The sequence below is a fragment of the Fusarium falciforme genome, chromosome 1, assembly GCF_026873545.1.
Source record: "Fusarium falciforme chromosome 1, complete sequence".
NCBI classification, from domain to species: Eukaryota; Fungi; Ascomycota; class Sordariomycetes; order Hypocreales; family Nectriaceae; genus Fusarium; species Fusarium falciforme.
The window spans coordinates 3,997,069-4,020,913 of NC_070544.1; the positions used below are offsets into that span (position 1 = coordinate 3,997,069).

Sequence of the window (23,845 nt, forward strand, 5' to 3'; positions counted from 1 at the left end):
CGCGACACACCTGTCTTTGGGTGGTCATGTAGTCCTCCTGGCATCTGATACTGTGCTGTACCTGGGCGCCGAGCGGGCTCTGGGCTCGCGCCAGAGCTCAGAAGGGGAGCTGAGCGTCCCCCACCCACGCAAACACTCTGCGTTCCTCTCCACTCGCTCTTCTTCCTGGCAGGGCTCGTCTTTCTGCCCCTTTCTATTCCCTGCCACCTGCTTTCTGTCGTGCTCCTTACTTGCTGCTGACCTGAGGGAAATGGCAAAACGCGCAAGGTTCAGCGCGCCTCGATGGCTGCCCAACCCGGGGCTAGTGACGACTCTTGTGGCTTGCCGATCTGGTCTGGTCATTCATTGTTTCCCAGGGAGATTGGGAGAATGATTTCCGCAGCGGATTTTCCGGATCAGAACGACTCCCCCCTATCACCCCATGATTGATTTTTCCCAACTTCTCGTGCTTCCTTGTCGTTTCTGCTGTCATTCTTGTCGACGTCCGAGCTCCCAGTGCCGTGCGTACCTCGAAATCGCCAAGCCATATCACGTGCATCAACGCGATGGTCATAGCTCCCTACATCTGCTAAGCCCTATCGGGAGTTCCTGGTGGATGGAGACGAGGGAAATCACCTGCTGGGACTGGCGAATTCTTGGGAAATCGAGCAAGGGAAGATGACCAGAAGAGATGGGTCCATGATTCGAAGCCTGACACCTGCATTTGCATGACGAGCTGTTCCAGGCACTGCCGTCGACGCGCATCGCTAGTCGCAAACTCACGGCTCAAGGCGCGTCATCAGAGTTTTCTTTGAGCCCTCGAGAAACCCCAGCAGATCTCGAGTCTCCATCTCGGGGGTACGTATCTCACTCGAGAGCCGGATTCTCGCCGGGATGCAGACCGGTGCGGAGGCCATTCCCAGTTGTGGTTGGAGTAGTCACGATGAACATTCTCGAAAACTGGGTGTCATGTGTGGTATCATTCTTCCATCTCAGGGTCAAGAACAACATCGAGTAGCTCATCATCGCGCGCCCAGTCGATCCCGCTGCCAGCGATTATCCCGCTTGCCACGCCCTTCATTACTCTCCATTTCTGCTTGCTCACCTTGAGCTCTGCCTCGAGTTTCGCTTGCTCTTGCATCATCTTGGTGTTATTCGGTGGAATGCTCTTCTTTTGCTTGGCCTCCTCTGCGAGCTCAAATAGCTCTGCCGTTGATGCCACGTTTTTCCGAGAGGCAAGCAAAGTATCGCTCTGCGTGGAGGTCAATTCGTCCCAAACTCTGCCAGTCTTGGCCGCCTCCTGGGCAACCGCAATGGATGCCTCGTCTCTGCGTTCCACATATGGGAGAAGCTCACTGGTGAATGTCAGCCATGCGTGATTGTGTGGGAAAACAGGGGACCAAACCGTTCAACAGGTGCAGCTTCTGTCCCGCCATGAACGGCTTTGAGGATCGGGTTGGCCATGACAATGGTGTCAATCACCTCGTTCCTCAGGACATACTTTGCCCTCGACTCGAGAAGCTCCAACTGCGCCTTGCGTGTTTCTTCTGATGTGAATGATGATGATTCATCTGCGGGTATGTGAGCTTATGGGACAGAGTTTCTGCTCGCAGAAACAAACCTGGCTGGTGAGAGCGCTGCGCGTTGATGATTGCGATTTCTAACCGAAGCTCCTGTATTCTGTCATAGAGTGCAAGGACCTTCTCCTCATCTTCTGATATGGGCAAATGAGATGCTTCATCCTGGCCGTTGGCCATGGGCTGATCGATCGAGTCCGCCATGAGAAAGGAAATATCACTGTTCTTCTCTTCGTGTCGATAACCTCAACCAGACAACCGCGTCGTGAAAGCATATGCGCGATAGTGCTAATGTGGCTGTGCAATGCGGCTGAAGACTGTGGCGTATACTACCAATAAGCGCAGGCAACCGTCACAAGGCACCGGTCACGCTAACATGCACTCCCAAGGACAATCACGGGTGGCTTGGATGTCGGTCTAACTTTCGTCACGCGAATACACACACTTTATGAGAAAGTCAGGCATCGCTAAACACCGGTCTTATCGTGCTAAGCTCCGGTGATTCTGTTCATATATTCCCTGGCCCACGTTCTCGCCCTCGCCGGTCGCGCATCGCGGCATCGCTTTCCATGGGAGATGTCTCGGGATGGCTCTCCAGGTGTTGATAGCCCATACGGGCCAGCGGCTGGAGGTCGATATCGCACAGTTCTCCGTGTATGACTCGCCATGTCAGATCCTGTTTCCGATTGCTTGCTAACTTGGCCGCAGCCTCGATGATCTCAAGGCCTGGGTCTCCAGGAACACCTCGATCCCACCTCAGCATATCGTCGCCTTGACCCCTCACGGGCGCACCGTCAAGTTTGCCAACCTGCATGCGGAGGTGTGTAACACGTCCAAAGACAAATCGTCTCTAACTCGCCCAAAGAAAGAAGTCTTTATCTACGACATCCGAATAAGCGCGTCGGGAGCCGCAAACCTGATCGTCCCAATCTCTGCGCCGAAGCCTTACGCTATCACGAGTGCGCCGAACTCGATCGACGACGTACAAGCGATATCATCATGGCAAACCCTGTACCAAGATCGCCGCAACTGGGCGATGCGCCTGGCGGAAGACTGCGGACACATGAATGCGGCAACACACGCACGATACGACGAAATCGACGTCATCATCAAGTGCCTGGATGCCGCGGTAACCAACCTCGAAATCAGCATCAAGCAGATTGAACCGAAATACACTGACCTGAAGAAATGGGTCACACCAACCTTAGAAGAGCATGGAAACTTGGTATCGAGATGGGAGCGATGTCTCGAGCTGGCGAAGAATACCCCAATTTCGCCCCTGATGGTCAAATTCATGACTCGACGAGAGGTTAAGAAGTCCAAGCCGACCCTGGAAGACCTGATCGAGCTGGATACTGCCAAAAAGGCAGGGAAGCTAGCACCAACCGCTCATCGGAGGTTCAGTGATAAGGCCAAAGAACTCGACAATGCGGCTTCGCGCATGTACCAGGGCTTGGAAGCATTGATCGGCGACTTTGAGAAGTTGATGAGCCGTTCTGCTCTAACTCATAGCGCCGACTCTGCGCAGCTCCTCGAGGACATCGAGGCGGTGGTGAAACAGATGGACTCTGACTATCGCACGGCTCTATCATACAGCAATTCGCAACGCGACCTCGCCCAGGCGTCCAAGACAGCCTCTATTCACACTGAGCATATGGTGCCAACATTGAAAATGCGAGCCCAGGAGATGGACGACATGCTTCACTATGCCACCGATGCGCGCAACTCCATTGCCTCCGAGTCAGCCAAGTTTATGCGATACGTCACAGAGATTACATCTCTACACAGCAATGTCAAGACCCAGATCAACGTGCTCAACCAGTCCGAGGATGACATGACAACATTTGATTACTTGCGTCTGATCCATCAGCTCCCTTATATGTACGCTGCCTTTGTGGCAGAAGCTGTTCGACGCCGAGAATGGGTCGACAAGGTCAAGACTGATTCGTCGACCCTGGCCAACGAGATGGCGCTTTTTCAAGACGAAGAGTCGAAGCGGCGGCGCAAATGGCAGAAGATGATTGGCAGTATGTATGGACCAGACCTGGACACGAATGTCATGGGTCTCGAAGTCAACTTGCTTGGAGAAGACATTCCCTGGCCTTCAGTGACAAAGGAGGATCTGACAGATTTCATTCAGATCCTGCAAGAGCAAGATATTGATCAGGCTGTTCTAGGCGACGTGGTGAAGCTTGTGCAAGATCTTGATCATCCGACAAAGCAGCAGTCCAAGAGACTCAAGGCCTTTAAGAATGGGAGCGTGCATGAGGCAGCTCTTGGAAGGAGCGGACTGATGATTCGAGGAGATGATGATCTCCTCCGGTCGCTCCAGGATGACAAGGGCAAACTCGAGAACAAGCTCAAGACAGCTGAGAGTCGGGTTCGGCGGTTGGAAGACCTATTACATCGGCAGAGCCAGGCAACCCGTCCGGGAAATCTCTTCCATCCTTCAGGTCCTCCTCAACAACGCGAAAGGGGCAACTCCGGTTCTTCGGTCAGATCAAGTCGGTTCGATGACCGCAGACGATCTTCAGATGGCTTGGATCCATTACTACGCCGTGTCACTCAGTTGGAGAATGAGCTACGGGAAGAGAAGCAGCGTTCGACTCGTCTACAACAAGAGCTCGCGGCCCAAACAACCCAGCATGAGGATGTGAAGAGCCACAATGAAGACTTGAAACGCCGACATGAGGACCTGAACGGCCAGATTCAAGAGGTTAACACCACCAAGAAGGATCTACTCGAAAACATGGAGGCATTCAAGCGCGAGTTTCTGGAAGAAAGGAAGTCACTGGAGAGCGAGATCAAGACTCTCAAAGCCCGCCTGGAGGACACTGAGGACGAAATCGAGCATTTCGATGAGTCTAGGCAGCACGAAAAGGCTGGCTATGTTGTCAGAGTGGAGGAGCTTGAGGCTGAGATTGAGCAAATCAACAAGCAACGCCAGGACGATGCTCTCAAGGCTCAGGGCCAAGTCGAATTTCTCAGGAAAGAGACGAGGATCCAGAGGGAGCAGCAGGAGACTTTGGAGCGACAGGTGCAGTCAGCTCAGGAGGAAGCTCGCAATGCCTCAAGAATGTTGGCGACTGCCGAGGAGACCTCTGAAAATCAGTGGCAGGCCTTGATAAAGCTCTATGCGGAGCTTTCACCCGATGTTGCCATCCCTGACAACTTGGTGGATCTCTCAGACTCTCTCCTTGCTGTAGCGACGGAGATCATTGCCAAGCTGCGCAACTCAGATGCCGACATTGATCTGCTCAAGACTGATGTGGAGCACCTCACAGCAACCGCCAAGGAACTGCGGGAACAGATTTCTGAAAAGGATTCAAAGCTTTCTGAAGACGAAATCACAACTGTCCACCTTCGGGAGAGCCTCTCCAAGGAAGAGGCAAAGGTCTCTGCTCTGGAAAAGGAGCTAGCAGATGGCAGAGAGCAGCTGACTGAGCTACGTGCTAAACTCAGTGATGGTGAAACTGGCTCGGAAGCCTTGCAAAAGAGGGTCGAGGAAGAGGAGAAAAAGGTGATGACACTGACGGAAGAGGTAGCATCGAAGCAGTCTCAGGTCGGCAGTCTGGAGGAAGAGCTTCACCTGTTCCAGGAGAAGGTTGAAGCCCTCCAGGGCAAGCTGTCTACTCTGAACACCCAATATGAGCAACGAGACGAGAAGACAAAGGATCTAACACAGCGACTGTACTCGCAAAACGACCGCATGTGTCGTCTTCTCGAGCGGGTGGGCTTCGCCATTACGCGGAAGGATGGGGAGGTGACGGTTACCAAGATTCCGCGAGCCGAGAGGAACGCTCAGAACCCCAACGACTCATCCGACCCTGGCTCATCTCTCCGTCGATCAGGAACGCTGAGCCGTGCCATGGCCGACAGCACGGATCTTGAGCTCCTCTACTGGCTCAGCAACTCGGACATGCAAGCTGAGGGCGAGAAGTACGAGGCGTTCATGAACAAGCTTGGCAATTTCGACATGGACCTATTCTCGGAGACCATTTACCGCAGAATTAAAGAAGTGGAACACATGGCACGGAAATGGCAACGAGAGGCACGGGCTTACCGGGAAAAGGCTCACCACTTGCAAAAGGACTCGCACGAAAAGATTGCGTTCAAGCACTTCAAGGAGGGTGATCTCGCCTTGTTCCTACCGACGCGTAACCAGCAGGCTGGAGCATGGGCGGCCTTTAATGTCGGATTCCCTCACTATTTTCTCCGAGAGCAGGATGCTCATCGACTCCGTCACCGGGAGTGGCTTGTTGCTCGAATCTCACGGATCCAGGAACGTGTGGTGGACCTCTCGAAGAGTCTACAGCCGAGCAACGAGACGGACTCGATCAACGACGAGGAGAATGACAATCCCTTCCAGCTCTCAGATGGTCTACGGTGGTATCTAATCGATGCCTTCGAGGACAAACCAGGGGCTCCTTCGACTCCGGGCATGGGCAAGTCAACGGTGGCAGCCAACACGGTGGAAGCGACAGCAAACATACATACCCACGCCACGGGCGCCAGGGGTAAGAGTCGTGACAGCGTCGCCAGTATCGAGGGTATCAACAAGACTCTATCCAAGAGTCTCGAGAGCAGACGCAGCAGCACCGGGTCCAGAAAGGCTCTACCGTTCCAGCTTGGAGGTACGACTTTGTTAAAGAACAGCGCCCTGGCCAGTGAAACAAACTCACTCCGAGCTCACCCAACAGACACCCCTTCCGGCGCGAGTCCCACACAAGGAGGGCTTCTCACGCCGACCAATGCCAGCACTGCACACCGGGCAGCAGCAGACGGCCAAGACGCGCAGAGGAACGAACAAGCGGACAACCCTGCCAAGTCGCCCCCGAGCGAGTCATCAGCAAAAGGCGGCGGCGCCCGACCGGACGAGGTACGAAACGTCGACTCCCTTCTAGGACCCTAGGTTGCTGATGGCCACTTGGCAGCCTCGGATTGCGGTGCAGCGGGAGGACTCGATTGAGAGCCAGACGAAGAAGTCGGTTGTATGGGATTCACTGTGGAGTGTGGACTACAACTATGAGGGTGGCGGAAGAAAGTAGTCCAGATGTGCGATTGTTTGAGTAGGATTTCACTTGTCACGGTCTGAGCCAAAACTCCTGGGAAGCCTTCATCATGGTGTTATGGAAGGGTGTTTCTACTGGATGCATCAGCGACACTTTTCCTTTGTCCTATGATATACAGGCGGGACGGTAGATAAGGGCAATGTTTTGTTTGATTTTGACAGCTATCTATGGAGGCACCGACGTGAGAACTGTCTGGGCAATCTCGGACCAACTCTCAATGGTGTCTGTCAACAGTCAATACACAACATTTGAGCAATCGTGTCAAGTCTGGGAGTTTGTCACAACCAGGCGCAGCTCGCCGCCTGGGCAAAGGCATTCCTTGAGGAAGTGGATGTAGTTGGTGAGTTCGGTGGAAGGATTGTGTTTATCCCCTGGGAATACCAGAAACTCGTCGTCCTCTTGTTGCGCAACATACTCCTTACTGCCGACCGAGTTGAAGTCGATCAAGTGGGGGACACCGATGAGAACAAGAGTCTTGAGACGAAGATGCTTACCCATCTTGACGAACAGGGTCTCGAGTGGTTGGTGCCTTTCTTCATTGATGCCACGGATATCTAGGCAGAGGCTCTCAAGGTTGCTAAGAAGCGACCATTCGAGGTCAAACAGGGCATATCGATCGCGGCAGTACCTTTCCACAGCAACATGATCGATATCCCCCAACTGTTGAAGGGGGATCAGGGAAGAAAAAGTGCGGTGCACTATCGAAGTCAATAGCTTGTCACCTTTGCGAATCATGAGATGGCGTATGTGCTGGCACTCGAGGAGGGGGTCGTCTGACTTCAGCCGTCTTGTCCACGCCTGAGCGTTGGGGCCGTTCTGTCCGCCAAACAAGTCAACAGAAAAGGGAACATTGTCAAGCAACCTGGTACTTAGAAGAGGGGTCTCCTCAACGACCTCGGTGAAGTCAACAACCGTGAGCGCCTCGATGGCTGCATCAAGGGACTTGATGTCGCCGCCTTTTGGTGCCTCCGACACACGCTTCTTGATCCCGTCAAGCATCACCGCTGCCTTATCCAACAGGCGTTCCATGTACTCCTCGCCCTTGAAACGATCATAGACGTGGACGCGGTTTGCGAAATGGTGGTTGATGAGTTCCTCCCTGAAGCAGGTCTCTTTTTCGGGGGAACACCTAGGAAAACAACACCCAGGGATACCCTTCCTGTCGGCGATAGGCAAGTCAAAGATGCAACTCTTCTCAGAAGGTACAACTTCGATCTTTCCGCGAAGATACCCATCCGTTCTCCCGTCCAGCCCTGAGGTGGGCTTCTGGAGTTCCCCTCGAGTGTAGACAATGGTGGAGAAGTATTCGCTGTGCTTTCGGCAGGTCATCTCGCCGTCAAGGGCTTCGCTTATCCAGCACTTGTCCTTTTGTGTGTCACGCTTCGCAAGCTCGAGAGTGTGAGAGATTGCCACCCGGTCGACTGGTTCGGTCTTGTTGCTTAGTTTGTTGGCCATGTTGGTAGCTGTACTGATCTGTGTGTAGTAAGTATCGTGTTGTTAGTATTGGGGTGGATTGTTGTTCTCGAGGCTGATCACAAAAGCTCGAGTTGGAAGAATTTTATGCTATACTTATACCAAGTCAAATGTTTGGTCATTTTGCCCTTCATTGTTCTTGCTTTGATGTTTATAGACAAAGGCATGGTGGTGTTCACAACCAGACTTGGAGGGCGTGGGCATAGGGGTCTTTTTGCGTCTTTGTCCTTGTTCTAATTCGGGTTGCACGATTCGATGGGAACAACAAGAGACTCTAAAGTTAGCAGTGATATATCTTTCAGGTCAGTGAGTTTCTGAGCCATCATGGCTTTGAATCAATTAGCATGGTGTTGTTGGTAGAGTTGCACTGAGTTAGACCGCTGACGTCAGCTTCCAGTAAACGTTCCTGGCGTCGGTATTGTCGCTTATCGCAACCCTTGTCATGACGCTCGATAAGGCTGAGTCCCTCTCTCCTAGCGGGCGACGGCGCCTTTGGACCGCCTCTTTTTATACAAACTCCAACCGCACCCGACGCCCGAAGCGCGAGTCTTCAATGGGGAACCAGCCATGTAGGCTGCCATCTCGTCAATGGCAATGATCTCTCAAACGTCACAGGCGCAGGCGCAGCCTGACGCGCCAGCCTCGATGCGCGTTCTGCCTACCGAGCTGCTCTACCACATCATCGAGTCCGTCCTCCCCTCGAATCCTCGCGCCTTGATACCGCCGTCGCACATCTCGACAAAGACGCTCCTCGCCTTGACCCGGGTCTCGCGCGACACGTACCGATTGGCCACTCGGCTTCTGCGAGAGCGATGCCTCTATATCGACACGGACCGCCGCCTGGCCGACCTCTTGCTCTGCGTCCCTCGCTTTGTCCCGAGCCTGCCGCCCGTCTTGTCCCTGCGGAACATCACATCTCTCTATCTGGCTCCGTTCGGTGAATCCCTCGATGATCAGCCCACGGCGATCTGGGTGCGGGAGCTCTTTTGCGAGGTCTGCGAGACGCTGAGGAGGCTGGTGGTTCTCATGCCATTTCAGAGCCTGGATCCCCTCGATGACCACCTCAGCATCCGGAGAACCCTCCGCGAGGGGTTTGAGCGGCTGCACAGGCTGCAGGAATTTGTCTGCCTCGGCGACTATCCGGCGCTGAGTGTCCCCGACAGCCCCACGGACGTATGGAGGCTATGGCCCGACCTCGAGCGCCTCACGCTGTTCGGGGCGCCGGTGGACAGCCACTGGCTGTGGTGGGACATTGCGACGCTCCCCAAGCTGCAGCATGTCATCCTCGCGCGGTCCCTCAATGTCGAGGCCACCAACATCAAGGATGAGTACTTTCATAAGCTGCCCCGGGATGACGCCAAACTCGACCGGGACATCAAGATCGTGCTGCTGGACGCCGGGTTCGTGTGGAGGGGGGTCAAGACGGATCGCTGGAAGCAGATTGACCCCAAGAAACGCATGACGGTTGAGCTGTACGATGTTCCCACCTCGTTCTACGGCGACGAGATGCCCCGAGAGCTGGTGACAACGTGGGTGAGGCGAGGAGCATTAGATGGAAGCTTGTGGGATTGGCAAGGGACCGTTGTGGAGGAGTCTTGACAAGCAAGTCACGATATAGATAACTTGAGATATAATACCAGGTAGAGACGAGGACGGTCTAGACCTCGAAGGCGTTTGTAAATGATTATTCACACCGACGCAAAACTAGGCTTCCCTGTACAACTTGTATATGAATCATCTGGTATCGAGTGGAGATCTCGTGAATATCTGTAATCTGTGGATATTTCTGCTGAGTTGTTGGAAACTCGGTGCCTTGTTCCCCACGTTCGGCGAGTTGTGGATCTTGAGACCGACCGCCAAGTTCTGGTGATCCGGCAAAACGGCAAAAACAACAGCAGATCAACAGTAACGCAGACAAATGGAAATGCACCTCTTCGGACTATTATTGCTAGTACGCGGATCAGAGCCCCTCCCCCTCACTCGAGGGCCCCGCGATTTCGCAGTCCATCCGCGGGTTTAACGGGAAACGGTGAAGGTCCAGGGTAGCAGATATCCGCGCCTCGCTGGTACGTTTGGTGGTCAGCAGCAAACGACATTTCCCCCACCGAAGCTTCCGAGGCCTGTTCCCGGGGGAAGGAGAGGGGGCGGGGGATCCACCGAAGCCCCAAAAGGACGCTAGAAATCCTCCACCGGAGCCCCGTACCCGAGCTGCTCCCCCCCTTGCGACCTGCCTGAATAGGGCGACCCTTCAGCGGGTTCGGCCCATTCTTTCGCAGCGAGCTCCGGCTTCGCTTTTTCCAGAAAACCCGCCATCGCCATCGGATTGGAAACCACCTTGCTGCCCCCCCAAAAAATACATACGCCCTTTTGCTGCGGTTCGACGCTCCACGCCGCCATTCGGAACTTTTTTCTTTTTCTTTTTTGGCCTTGAGATTTGGGTTACAGTCTTGGTTGCATCCCTCCACAGCATTCCTCCCGTCCCGACTCCTCTCTCTGGCATCTTCGACCTTGCCATGTCCTCGTCGGCCGTCCCAGACAGCAGCTAGCAGCAGAACACAAAAAAAAGGCTCTGAAACTCTATCCGTAACCCAACCCTCCCTCGCATAAAGAAAAAAAACAGCACCGGGCATGCCCGCGCGCCACAGCCTGCTGTAAAACCGTTTGACCTGTCAGACTTGAGCTTGATTCCCACTTGCTGCTGCTGCTGCTGCTCGACCCTCGAAACCCCCCGAGATCCCGATCCTTCCGAGCACCGTTTGAACGGTTCCCGCTCCGCCCCCCGTTGACCATGCCCGACAAGTCGGCGTCGGTCGTCACCTACGCCGCCGGAGCCTCTCTCGCCGCCGCCGCCCTCATCTACGTCTTTGCGCCCAACTTTTCCATCGACCACGATCCCGCGAGCTCAAAGAAGAAGTCCATTGTCGGTCTGCGGAACCAGGCCAATGACTGCTTCATCAACTCGGTCCTCCAGGCCCTGGCCGGCCTCGGGGAGCTGCGCGTCTACCTGATCCGCGAAACGCACCGTCGCCGTATTGAGGATCCTGCCGTCTATGCCAGTCTCGTCCAGCCCGAGGGCAAGCAGATGGCCCAATGGAAACTACAGGGTCTGCAGGAGGGCCTCGTCACCCAGGGATTGAAGGAGATGCTGGATGCGCTTAACGAACGCCCCATCTATAGGAAGTCCATCTCGCCTTTCCAGTTCGTCAAGGTCCTGGAGGCTGCTTTTAAGCAGAGGATCAGCCGCCAGCAGCAGGACGCGCAGGAGTTCCTGCAGATTGTCGCTGAGCGGCTCAAGGATGAGTATCACTGCGGCCAGCGCGCAAGACTCCACGCTCGGAGAGGTCTCATAGCCAGGCCCAGCACCGTGAGCCTCGATCAAGCGTCGAGCAGCCAGGTCAACGGGAATGATAGCGATGGATCGTCACAGGAGCAGTCAGCCAGCAACGACAACGGTGATTCTGCCATTGAACCGTCCACGGAAGCCGAGATCCCCCAGATCAACGGCCAATTACCAATTGAAATAGAGGAGGGCTTCCCCATGGAGGGAAAATACGAGTCCCATCTAGAGTGCCAGACCTGTCGATACAAGACCAAGCCACGGGAGGAAACCTTTTGTACCATCACACTGGCTGTGCCACAGGTCTCGAGCACAACCCTCAACGGGTGCTTTGACGGAATCTTCAAGACCGAGTTTATTGACGACTTCAAGTGCGAGATGTGCCGCCTGCTGCAGACAAGGAACAACCTAAAAGACGAGATTGCCAAGTCGACATCTGACAGCTTCAAGGCGCAAGCCCAGGAAAGCCTCGATAAGCTGCAGTACGCCATTGACACCGACCCCGAGAACCCCCCAGAGGATGTGGAGCTTGGGGATATGCGGTATGCGCCCAAGCGGAGAATCGCAAAGACGACTCGCATGTCAATCTTTCCCAAGATCCTGGCCATTCACCTCTCGCGGTCCATCTATGACGCTGGGCAAATGACGCAGAAGAACTCTGCCAAGGTCTCTTTCCCAGAACAACTGCCCCTGGGTGGCTTGATGGACCAGAGGAAGTACAAGCTTCTAGGCCTTGTAACCCATCGTGGTGGACATAACAGTGGTCACTACGAGGCCTTCAGGCGGCAAAATCTCCCTGCTCCCTACTCCAACCCAAACACTTTCCAGCCTTCCGAGGTCTACAGCAAGACCCCGACGCCTATTTCCACTCCCGTGATTGGGGCTCGCCCGACGCACAGCCCGGCAATCTCGACCCCTGATCTCCTATCGGCATCGTCGGGCGACAGCTCGTCAACGCCGTCACTGGAGTCAATGGCTGCTCCTCCGAGGAGCGTTCCCTCGGATCTGCGCACGTCGATCAGCCTCCCAGCAATAGGCAAGAAGGACTCCGAGACTGTCAGTCTTCGCTCTGTCGCCGCATCCACCAAGTCGGCGCTCTCCAAGCTCACGTCTCCGAAGCAGACACACGACAGCCCGTCACCCCCAAAGCCAGTGGTTTCGCCGCCTAAACGATCAAGGAGGCGCAAGACGACGGACAAGTGGTGGCGGGTCAACGACGAAAAGGTGCGCGAGGCAAAGACCAGCGAGGTGCTGGGCATGCAGCGGGAGGTGTATCTGCTATTCTACGAGCTCGAGAAGGATTCCTAGTGGGCTTCGGCTCGGAGGCGTCTGATCTCGGGCCGTTGATCATGTGCCACGAAGTGATGGATGTGTATTTGTTACTGTTGATGTTTGCTCTACTCAAAGGGGGCGTGGCCGAGACTTTTTGGTGAAAAGTCGGCCCGTGTTTCATCTTCATGCTTGTTTATTTATTTTTCTTGCATGGGTTGGCGTTGCAAAATGCCGGTGTTTCGATGTGGTTTAGATTCCATTGTTTCTTGATGAAGGATATCAGCACTTTTTTTGGGGTGGGAAGACGGGGTTGAAGTTGAGCGGCTTTTGTAGATGGTGACGGTCTTTCAGAAGAAGATAGAACGGTACCAGGCGTACCTGCATATGAAAAATCAATACAGCGCATCTCTTAGAGCGATAGTCCCTCTATATATCTTGTCTGGAGAACTGGAGCATGGAAGTACAGTACATCGTCGGAGCTATTCTCTTTCCTGGTGTTTAAGAGGCTCTGTTTCGGCTGTTCCTCACGTCAATTAGTTGCTCAAGCTCAACCGCAACCCAAACGATGACATTGTGGGATACCGATATTGGATGCTACCACACAGCCTAGGGTGGCCTTCTAGAAGACACACCATGTCAGCCTGTTGCAGACTGCAGAACCACTGGCATGTTTCCGAGGGCAGGGTGCTTGTAGCCTGCAGATTGTCAACAACACCTGCCGAGACACTTGCTCGAGTGATGACCACAGGGAACACAATCAATATCCCTGTCATCATGCGCATGATGCATATCATGAACAGCTGTCTCAATACAGCCTTTGTCCAGTTACGGTCATGGTGTGTACATATTAGGCAAGATAGAGTTTCTTGGCTGATACGAGAAGAATGGGAAAAATGGCTAAATTCTATTTTGACGAGGGTTCGGTGATCACTTGTGTTGGCTTTGAAACAACATCCTTGTTTGTTTATGTTGGCTCTCCTTGTCGCCTTGGATGGACGGGCCGACTATGTTGTGTGATTGTACTAGGTATTTTGTCATATCTGAAGTACCCAGTTTGACTAAATACAAAGTATTAATGGCGATAGAAACCGGCAGACTCCATCATCGATGAAAAGAGGAATCGATATAGGGTATACAGGAAGCCAATTGAAACATTTCACGATCCAAATCTGCCTTGGAGGGATTCACAAGATTGCGCATCACCCTAGCAGCCAATCATGTTCCTCCCATCCCTTGCACCCGCGGCTGCTGAGTCATCAAAAGGAGTCGAGGCCAACGTCAAGCATGACGGCCCAGCCTTGGTCGTTGCTGTTCCAAGCCTGATTTTGTTGCATCTGGCCTCATCGATAATCATCATTTCGCTCCTTTCTTTTCATCTGGATTCTGGAGTCCTCGGATTGAAGCTGGTTGTGTTATTTTCCCTTTATTCATGCTGAAATTGTAGACGCAAAAAACCTACAGCTACGACTTGCCCATTTCAGTGGTCCAGAGTGGGCAAGGGATCAGCACACGTCTGCATTGACGTTTTCTCACTTGGATCAAGGCATTGACAAAGAAGAAACGTTTCCTTTGCGGTTATGAGAGCTTCATGAGAATAGTAGCCTCATGAGAATGGTGCGGCGCAAAATTGGCACCTCAACAAGTCACATCGGCTCCCCCCTGAGCCTCATCTCATCTCTATACGCCTTCACTCACATCACCACATTCTAAACTCACCTATTTCCCAAAATGGCTATACTTTCTCGCCGCCTCCGTCGTCGTCTCAAGACTCCCTTCATCCTAATCATCCTCTCCCTCTTCATCATCTACTCCATTCTCCCACATGACTCAGCCATCCGCTTGGCCCTCGTCTTCAACATATCACGCTTCTTCAACCTTTTACGCGGCGCCACGACAGACCGTGACGCATGGCTCCGAGCACCGGCGCGGTATAGCGTGGATCTGAGCACCGAGGTCGGCTACCTCATCAAGACCGGCTATGGTACCCGCCACCGCGTGCCCGACCAGCTCGCTGCGTTTGCCTCAACCGGCGGCTATCTGGGAAAGGAGGGTCAGAGTTTTCTCGTCGTTGGCGATTGGACCACGGTGAACCAGACGGATGCGGCGCTGATGGGCGTCACTGTGCATGATGCCATCAAGAGAGTCATGGAGACCAAGATCCGAGGCAAGGTTGACAATTACCCGAGGCTGGTCAAGTACAGGAGCCTCCAGGAAAAGCTCGAGTCAGGAGATGAGGATGAGGCTCTGAGAATTGGCCAGAGCTTCGGCTGGGAGTTAGATGCACTCAAGGTATGTCCGTCCCTTCCGATAGTTGGTTGGCGTTGGCCAAATATGGATACCAAAACTAACCTCATGCAGTTCATCATGGGCATGGAGATGATCTACAAGGAGCTACCCGGCAAGAAGTGGTACATCATCCTGGACGATGATACCTTTCTAGTCCGCCCTTCGCTGGAGCTCCTGCTGGGTCATGTCGACTACCGCAAGCCTCAGTACATTGGCAACGCCGTTGGGGACTTCAAGGCTCGCTTTGGGCACGGAGGATCTGGCATTCTCATCTCCGGAGAGGCCATGAGGCGCCTCTTTGAGCACCCGGGCATCGTCCAGGAAGCATACGCCGAGTCCATGACTGAGACGTGGGGTGACAGGCTCGTAGCCACAACGCTCCAGAAGCTGGGGATCTATATCGAGGAGAGCTACAACCATCACTTTAACGGCGAACCGCCGTCAATCACGCGCATCTGGGGCGACCGTTTTTGTTCGCCCCTGGTCTCCTTCCACGGCCTGCGCAAACCCGGCGAGATGCGCCACGTGGGGCAGACGCTCGCCGAAAGAGACCAACCAGTGCTATGGCGCGACGTATGGGAACTGTTCGGGGGCTCTCCCATGTCGACGCTCGAGGGACGACCGACCGAATTGACGGCCGACCATGTGGGCAAGCCTGACGAGCACACGCGTTCGTGGGGGGATGTGAGGAGCGCAAACGCCTGTCAGACGCGGTGCCAGCAGAGCGGTCGGCGGTGCTTGGCATGGACATACGAGATGGAGAGCGAGAGGTGTCACACGAGCCCTTGGGTTCTGCTGGGGGCGGATGGCGCTACGGCAAAGGCATCGGGGGTGAACTGGCCTGAGGTGAAGCCACTGCTCAGAGCCTGCTCATGATGGGGATGGTGAGCTTCTGTGCAGCTGAGAAAGGGAGGATCCGAGAATTCAGTTCGGCTAGGGGCTCCATCCAGCCCAGCCCAGCTGTCGAATTCGAGTCCGGGACAGAGGGTATGGTTTGGGATGGGCTCCGGTGCATTGTTTTGCAAGGATAGGCGGCTTCGCCTGGCGGTATGGCACGCATGGAGTTCGTCAGACGGTGTATCATATCATGTATCATAGGTTGCCATAGGTTGTCATAGCTTGCCCCTTTTAGACAGCAAAGCAAAAGCACGGCGTCCCATTGGAACAGCATGCACGGCCGGGCTCGCGACTCAAGAGCCGACCGATTTGGATAACCGGCGTGGAGAGGGACACTGGAACGTGGATCCCCATCGTACGGAGGGGGCCGGGGGAGGCTACGGCGGTAAAGCCCGACCGACGTTCCAGGAATTCGGGAGCTAATCGCAGGCGAGTCACCAAGGCGAGATGGTGAGATGCGCGAAGGGGACGTGGTTGGCCAGACAGTCTGCAGCCCCTTGTTGACGGCTTTCGCTCGCTTGCTTCCCGCCGCGTCTGTCAACTGGGATGTTTGCTGATGGTTGTGTGCCAGGATCCATCCACCCGTCCATCCAGCGAGCGAGCGAGTGTTGACGAAGCCATGGTTGGATTGGCGTCGGGTCGGCTGAGTGTGGAGAGGGTCTTCCTTTGGTTCCATCAGATGGAGGTGTCGAGCTGAGAACTGAATCAGTCGCAGCAGCTGAAGAAGAGCTGCGAGAGTCAGTCAAACTCAGACATGGCTGAAGGCAAACAACGGCCGGCTGTGTCACTCTGACTGAGGCAGTCCAGGACCCGTTTGGAGCCCTTTCCCCTCCTGTTTAGGCATCTGCCTCCTGGAGATGGAACATGGCATGGTGAGGTTACACAAGAAAGATGATAAGTACCAGGGGGTATGAGAAATTGGAAGAAAGGGAAGAACCTAGGGAAGGGGAAAAAAAGGTTCCCAAAGGCCGGTCGGTCCAGGGGGGAGATGAGATGAGATTGGGGGGGAGTGTGGGCAGCGAGGAAATTTGACGGTGGCTTGGCGGGTACCGTTGTACCTTCCATGTGCTGTGCTGTGCTTGCTATTGCTTCCATGGGAAGGACCGCCCGGGTATAGCACACCTTCTGTAGAGATGGAGATATGGAAATATGCTGCCCTGTGCTGTCCTGTACAGTAATTATGACGCTAGAATGACGAGCCGAGGATCGGGGATTTTCTGTGACGATCGGTACTGTAGGTTATGGCTGGATGGCTGGTGCTTGCTCACCCCGTTCGTCAACCTCGCGTGTGCCCAACTGAGATGGATTCCCGTGAGATTGGATCAAATGTGGGTTTGTGAAGGTTTGGGTAGGTTCGCTGTCACCAGCTGGACGGGCTCGGGTAATTGAGTAGGTACATTAGCGTCTTGGGACCTCCCTGGGAGCTAAGGGTTTTAGGGACTTGTTCACTCGTGGGGTCCAGTGGCTTGCGGGGGATGGATGGGACCTGGAAGCAATGGATCCAATGGAGGGAAACAGGGCCCTGGCCTGACAGTTTCCATTTGTCTGGTCGTTGGACAGTGGAGGAACGAGCCCGATGGGTCCGATGCCAGCACGCCCCTTGGAGTTCCCACGTCCACGTCCGCCCATGATTTGATTTGATTTGATTTGCGTATCGTACCCAGAGGGAGAAAAGAGAAAACAGAACCTTGCCTTTCTTTACTCCATAGGTAGGCACCTGTCATCTGGCCTGCCATTACCCGAACCTGGTCGTCTTGTCTTGCGAAGTACATACCCCTAAGGTCAGTCCAAGCGGCCTTTCTCAGTCGTTCCCAGCTCACTCCTGAACCACCACCACCACGACGCACATACGACTTGTCACCGCCAAAGGCACGAATAGACGGACTTGTCGGGAAAAAGGGGGGTGTGTGTCCTCGACTGTTGGGTGGACGAGCTTCGCTGCCCCTTGCTCCCTACGAACCATGAGTGGCACACAATCAAGCACGGGCGTGCGCCCTGCTATCAAAGCTCTTTCTTCTTTCACTCTCTGGTTACTGGGTTTGCCCAGGCTTGTGCTTGTCCAGATGGAGTTTTGATGTTTTACCATGATGCATGGTCTGGGATTTCCTGTCAGACACCCATCTTTCCCTTCCCTTTCCTTCCCGGTGCGACAAGAGATTACAGAAAAAAACCAAAAAAAAAAAAAAAAAACCCCGGTCCCTGTTGGACGGGGACAAAGTGCGATTCCGTCCCGGAGGATGCTGATGCAAGTGGTTAATCCCATCCATGGATCTGTCCCGGATCCATATCCTATCCAATGCCCACCCCCCTAGTCGCACTTGTGCTGAGCCGCGTGCCCTCTTCACAAAAGTCATGGAAGCCAAGGAGTGCTACCTATGCTCGCCAGCTCCATGCCAAGAAAGGTCAATCCATGCTATATCCGCGGTCATGCCTTATGGACAGGGTCACTTGTTGTTTCGCAGAGGGAGCTTGGGTACGGTAGGTACCTGCCTACCGTATCTACCCAGCTCAGGTCCAGCTGCCAAAATAATGAGCTGCCGTTAGACTTGCCCAAGGGGGTAAAGCCTGGCTGAGGGAGGTTGCTTCCAAGGGACCTGCCTGCAGTTGGATGGAACCGTAGATTCTCATGCCCTGATACAACCAGTACTATGACCTCCACTGCCACTGCCAGGATGGAAGCTCTAGAAAGCTTGAACGCCTTTACTGCTCGGATTAAAAAAACCCGACCGTTCAATCAGCTTGTTCATGCTGGTCGTTTGTGGCAGGAGCATGAGCAGGATGCGCCGCTAATGCAGCTGCCTTCGAGCAAAAGCCTCTCTGTAGCTCGAGCTGGAGCTTCTATTCTTCCGCGCGGCTGATTGCCCAAAGAGACGGGAGGGAGAAATAAAAAAATTAATTAAAAAAAACTTATTTTTTTTCGTCCCCCAACCTCTTTTGAGCCTCCCGGCCCCGTCTCTCGCAAAACATTAATCCGACTTGTTTCCCATCTTCAAACCTCCTTCTCCCCCCCGAGAGCAAGCGAGCGAGCGCAGCGCCCAGGTTGTATTCGGCCTCTTGTCCTGCCTGTCCCCACGATTGGAGACTAATTTTGCCCCCCCGTTTGTCTCCATTTGCCCGTTCCCCCTACCTCTCGCTTTTTCTCTTTCCCTGCCTAGGCTGGATTCTTCTCACAGGGAGAAAGAAGCTCGCGCGCTTGTTCGTCGAGTATCGATCGTTCCGCATGGCACATCGGCCTACCAAGCCCGGCTGTCCCCACTAGAAACTTACAATTTGCGGCCAACACCACCACCACGGTCACCACTCCCACCACCACTACCACTACCACGCGGCAGCCGGGCAGGGGGTAGAGTGACCTCGATGTTCGACGACGACAGCGAGTCGATCCAATCCATCCCCCATCCCCGTTTGTTCCCGATCTCCTGGAGCCATCCTCTGTCTCCCGTCTCCGATCCCGCTCCCCATCTGCCTGTCGCGGTAGCGCCTCGTCACCTGTTGTTGGCCTTGGCCCAGTCCACCATCACGGCTTTTGCCTCTTGCCTCTGCCGCAGGCGCATCGCAAGCCGCATCGTATCGCGCTCACCACGGTAGCTTGCTTGTACGGGGCCCGCTGCTCTCGGCCCTGGTTCCGGAGACGAGACCTGCCCCTCTTACACGCCTCTTGTCCCCCTGCTGCTTCCACGCCCTGGGCTGCTGCTATTCACCTTCCCTGCCCAGCACCAGGTCCTCCTCCGTGGCCTAGGGTCGCCTCACCCCGGTCGCCTCTCGTTATTCCTGACTCTTGCCTCGTGGCTCCATAAAAATTTCTAATTAAAAACAACATGGCTCAAGAAGTCCAAGGGCAGAGTCACGGCGACTCTCCCAGCAACCCTCTAGTTTCTGCTCCGACGTCGACATCTCCCTCTCTAGCTCCCATCGCCGCGTCTGCTGCTCCCCCAGCCTACGCCGCCAGTTCAGCAACCGCGCCCCAAACTGCTGCAGCCGATACGACCCTCCCGTCCATCGCCGTCGCCATTGCTGGCACCTCTTCCTCAACACCATCGGATAACCCGACCGCCTCGACCGCCTCCGCAGCTCTTCCCTCCGCACCCGTGCCCGCCGCTGACCCCGACGTCCCCGCTGCCTCATCCGCGCCGACATATACGCCGGCCTCGGCTGCTGTTGTCTCTGCTGCCCCGTCCGCGGTCCCTCAGCAGAACGGCGACAGCAGGGCCTCCGAGGGTGCATCGACGCCCTCGTCCAATCCGGAAATGTCCAACCAGCACCCAGGAGCTCCCCATGGCCAGCCTGTGAGCTATCCGGGTCCCTCGACGCCGTACGCCACGACGGTTGGCGCGACCACCGCTCAGTATGCTTCTTATCCTGCTGTGACGAGTCAACAACCCGTCGATGCCTATCGACCAAATCCCATGCCCGTTGGGAGCAACGTCATGTCACTACCGAGCATGCGTACGATCGATCCGGTCCCCCAACAACCGGGGCCGTCCGTGACGAATCCCCAGGGCATGCAGATGAGTATGCCCATGGCGCCTGTGTCGGGAGGTTTGCCATTCTATGGCCACCACGGAATGCCGATGGCTGCGGGTTACGGGATCCCCTCGGACCCCATGTCTCGATACGCGCTCCCGCACGATCCACGACTGTTGGGACATAGGGGGCCAAAAAAGGTGTGTTAGAAGCTCGAAGTTCGACCTCTCAAGAGGTCTTGTGTGAAAGTACGGTGAGGAGAGTGAGCTGACGCGGGATTCATCCGTGGTAGGAAATTAAGCGTCGGACCAAGACAGGATGTTTAACCTGCCGAAAGCGCAGGATCAAGGTAAGCTGTGATTTCATCGTTGTTGAATTCCTCTTGCGGCTCAAGGTTTTGCCCTACGTGACGAGACGAGACGCGGTTTCTTGGGAGGTTGGGCTGGGAGGGGGAAAAGGGAGCAAGATACACATCCAGCGAGCCACGGCCGGTCACAAGCTGACCGAGATGGTTGCATTGTACTGGCGGTTCCTTGCAGATTTGCTCGTTTGCCATGGAGCTACAGCAGAAGCGAGCAAGACTCAAACTCACGTAGCGTCCGTGGTCAATGTTTCTTCCTCCCAGTAGAGCCTCCCTCTGTCCGAGACAATGCGCGCCCCAAGCTCGCCCAGGTTGCAAGCTTACCTCGCAAGTAAGCCACTGACGGAGAAACCGTTTGGAGGCCGTTTGCTGAGCTTTGCTGAGCTTGTCATTGGCCGTTTTGTCGTGTCGCGCCTTGTGCGGCGTCTCGCATGCTGCGGCACTGCCAGCCAGCTGCTTGCCCACCTCGCCCTACCTATTTTCTCTCTCTGGTGGAGATGCCCACCCCGCCCAACACCAATCTCTAACATATTCTGTGCCAGTGCGACGAGACTCATCCTACCTGCAACAACTGCAAAAAGTCAAAACGCGAGTGTCTCGGATACGATCCGATCTTTCGACAGCAACCGGGCGGTCAATCGTCGTCGAATATCCAGCCTGCGCCCTCGAGCCAACGCACTCCACCTGCGATACCGAGCTCTGTGCCCTCGACGATCCCCTCGTCAATCGCGACCAACCCGGGCCTACCTGCACGGGCGACCAACTCCTACGGTAGTCAGCCGTCTATGCTCCCAAGCTCCTACGCTACTGCACATGCGACCACTGCCAGCCCCAACCCGTCCATCACCTCGCTCAGCTACGAGTCCAGCCTCTCCACCGTCGCGTCTCCTCCCATCAAGTCCGAGTCCGGATACGAATACTCATCCGCAATCGATCCGGCACTGCAAAGCCTAGCTTCATCATCGGCCCAGGACGGCTCAAGACCAGTTGACCAAAAGCCTATGGTGGACAACAACCTGCATCTCAGAGGTGGCGCCCCCTACTTTTGATTTTCCCCTCGTTCGTCGTTTGCTGCGCTGCTGTGAGAACATCCGCTTACGCATGTTTTCGACAGCCAAGAAAATGAAGATCGATGAGATTATCGACCTCCTGGGCGCAGCCCCACCTACCCAACAGACGGCTCAAACCGAGGAAGTCCTCAATGAGGTGACCAAGGTGTATCATGAGATGTACGCACCCGGGCTGAGCTCCTTCTTTGAGACCGGGTGGTACTACTTCGCGGAGAGTGGAAAGATGTCGTTTCCTCGGGACCCACGCTTGATGGATTTGATGGCGTCCTTTCTCAACATCCTGGAGGCCGTGAGGGCCAACGACCATGCCCAGATGGCGTATTCTGGTATTCTCGAAACACGTATTGTGTGGGAGCTTGCTCGAACCTCGTACCAGTCCCCTGACCAGGCACCTCCCATGGGTGCCATGGCACTACCTCGAGATGGTGACGCGAACGAGGCTAAGAACCGCGTCAAGGTTGTGGAAGCACTATTGTGTGGTGACTATTTGCAGGCCAACCCCCTTTGCCCGCCTTTGCAGGATGTCGACCCTCATCGGACCCGTCAATTTGATTTCTGGTACAATCTTGCAGAATTTGTCCGCATACGCGAGAACCCAACACTACAGCCAGCCGTCAAAGCGAGGGACGATGTTCTGACCCGGATGCGTTATCTTCTTGATGGTCGCGAGAATCGAGATGTTCTCTACTCGATTGCTGTTGTCCGGGAACTGTCGCCTCACTTCGACCCTAGTTATGGCAACACAATTCCCGCGCACCTGGACGAGAGCGACCCCAAGAACAGGCTCGCAGTCGCGTCCAAGTTTATCCTGGACGAGTCTCAAGTCACAGGTGGCACAACCAACGTGGTGCGGCGGTTCAGCGATATTGCCTACAGATCGTTTGTCAACCCGGGCGTCAACGTTACTCGGAGGACTTAGGCAGCAGCCGAGGCCGCTTGAGCGGTTATACCATGGATACCATTGCCCGAGCTTGATTGTGGACGAGAACCGGTTTCGATATATCACCTTCAGGTTAATTTTCTTATGTTTTAAACAGAGTTGGAGTCGACTCGCCCGTCACTCTTTTCACCCACCTTTCCTATCAAAAGCACCACCTTGTTACTCTGGAGCGGCTATCTCGCTTGTATTCGTTGCATCGTTTGGGAGGCATGGCGAGGGGTTCACATAAAAGTTTCTTTGTCTGACTGCTTTTTTTTTCGTTTTGTTTGCTTTGGGCGTTTGTTCCCTACGGGGATGTGGGAGGCACTTTGTCTTTTCTTTATTCCCCCTAAGTTTGGACGGCCTACAGAGCTATTGGCCGAGGCGTTTGCAGATAGTAATGGCCTAGACTGGCTGAGTTGTACAACTAATGCTCCTGCGACACGGCAGAGAGGGAGAAGGAGGCGGCGGTTTTCTTTTTTTTTTCTTTTCTTTTTTTTTTGTCCTGGGCAGAGAAAAGGCACCGGTAGAGACTGAACATGGAGCGATTTCTGCAAGGAAAGGGATACCACACAGCTTGGAGGAATTCTAGAAGCCACGCAGTGGCAGCCATACCCATGTACGATATGACGGCCGTTTGAGCGTGCAAGGCAAGACAAGGCGCGGCAAGGCAGAGCAAAGCAAAGCAAGGCGAGGTGGAGGTGTAAGAGATGCGAAGGAATAGACAAGCGGCCTAGGCCATGTTTCCGGGAGAGCGTTGTCGGTGCAAGATTGCCTGCCTAGTTCGCCTTGCCAGCAATGGTTGGTTGATTAGCTTTGGTTGAGACAGCTCTATTGTTGTGTCGTGCGTAGCCTTGCAACTCTCCGAATGAGTCAAGGATCTGGGATGTTGACACCAAGTAGCCAACAGGACAAGGTCAGCCCCACGATCAGTCAGCTTGTTCTGCGAGGAATACGAGCACCTACCTGAAAACCACTAGCTCCGGAGGAGAATAAGATCCTCTGTAAATCAGCAGATGTGACTGTGCGTTATCGGTGAATCATGTCCACCCTAGCATAGTATATGAGATTCCTTCCGCCTAGAACTGTGGTTGGAAACTCACAACTGAAAACCACCATCACTGGTCTCTCCAGGGAT

At 54.7% G+C, this 23,845-nt stretch overlaps 7 protein-coding genes across 7 annotated transcripts; 5 read left to right on the forward strand and 2 right to left on the reverse strand.

The window, feature by feature from the left end:
- Positions 1 to 958: 958 nt before the first annotated feature.
- NCS54_00112900 (CENP-H domain-containing protein) lies at positions 959 to 1,775 on the reverse strand (the record flags this gene model as incomplete). Its single annotated transcript, XM_053146763.1, has 3 exons — positions 1,601 to 1,775; positions 1,385 to 1,550; positions 959 to 1,334 (listed from the first exon to the last, which is right to left on the reverse strand). The coding sequence occupies exons 1-3, from the start codon at positions 1,758 to 1,760 to the stop codon at positions 959 to 961; spliced, it is 702 nt and encodes a 233-aa protein (XP_053002738.1). The 5' UTR covers positions 1,761 to 1,775.
- Positions 1,776 to 2,094: 319 nt separating this feature from the next.
- NCS54_00113000 (Autophagy-related protein 11) lies at positions 2,095 to 6,604 on the forward strand (the record flags this gene model as incomplete). The annotated part of the gene is made up of 4 exons (XM_053146764.1): positions 2,095 to 2,210; positions 2,265 to 2,376; positions 2,422 to 6,435; positions 6,491 to 6,604. Exons 1-4 carry the CDS (start codon positions 2,143 to 2,145, stop codon positions 6,602 to 6,604), a joined length of 4,308 nt encoding a protein of 1,435 aa, XP_053002739.1. The 5' UTR covers positions 2,095 to 2,142.
- Positions 6,605 to 6,889: 285 nt separating this feature from the next.
- On the reverse strand, positions 6,890 to 8,083 carry NCS54_00113100 (Hypothetical protein; the record flags this gene model as incomplete). The annotated part of the gene is made up of 1 exon (XM_053146765.1): positions 6,890 to 8,083. One exon carries the CDS (start codon positions 8,081 to 8,083, stop codon positions 6,890 to 6,892), a length of 1,194 nt encoding a protein of 397 aa, XP_053002740.1.
- Positions 8,084 to 8,695: 612 nt separating this feature from the next.
- NCS54_00113200 (Hypothetical protein) lies at positions 8,696 to 9,700 on the forward strand (the record flags this gene model as incomplete). The annotated part of the gene is made up of 1 exon (XM_053146766.1): positions 8,696 to 9,700. The coding sequence occupies one exon, from the start codon at positions 8,696 to 8,698 to the stop codon at positions 9,698 to 9,700; it is 1,005 nt and encodes a 334-aa protein (XP_053002741.1).
- A 1,189-nt stretch (positions 9,701 to 10,889) lies between these two features.
- NCS54_00113300 (Ubiquitin carboxyl-terminal hydrolase) lies at positions 10,890 to 12,746 on the forward strand (the record flags this gene model as incomplete). Its single annotated transcript, XM_053146767.1, has 1 exon — positions 10,890 to 12,746. One exon carries the CDS (start codon positions 10,890 to 10,892, stop codon positions 12,744 to 12,746), a length of 1,857 nt encoding a protein of 618 aa, XP_053002742.1.
- A 1,692-nt stretch (positions 12,747 to 14,438) lies between these two features.
- Positions 14,439 to 15,872, forward strand: NCS54_00113400 (Glycosyltransferase family 31; the record flags this gene model as incomplete). Its single annotated transcript, XM_053146768.1, has 2 exons — positions 14,439 to 14,999; positions 15,069 to 15,872. The coding sequence occupies 2 exons, from the start codon at positions 14,439 to 14,441 to the stop codon at positions 15,870 to 15,872; spliced, it is 1,365 nt and encodes a 454-aa protein (XP_053002743.1).
- Positions 15,873 to 19,711: 3,839 nt separating this feature from the next.
- NCS54_00113500 (Zn(2)-C6 fungal-type domain-containing protein) lies at positions 19,712 to 22,707 on the forward strand (the record flags this gene model as incomplete). Its single annotated transcript, XM_053146769.1, has 4 exons — positions 19,712 to 20,557; positions 20,650 to 20,706; positions 21,261 to 21,747; positions 21,833 to 22,707. The coding sequence occupies 4 exons, from the start codon at positions 19,712 to 19,714 to the stop codon at positions 22,705 to 22,707; spliced, it is 2,265 nt and encodes a 754-aa protein (XP_053002744.1).
- Between the last annotated feature and the right edge of the window lie 1,138 nt (positions 22,708 to 23,845).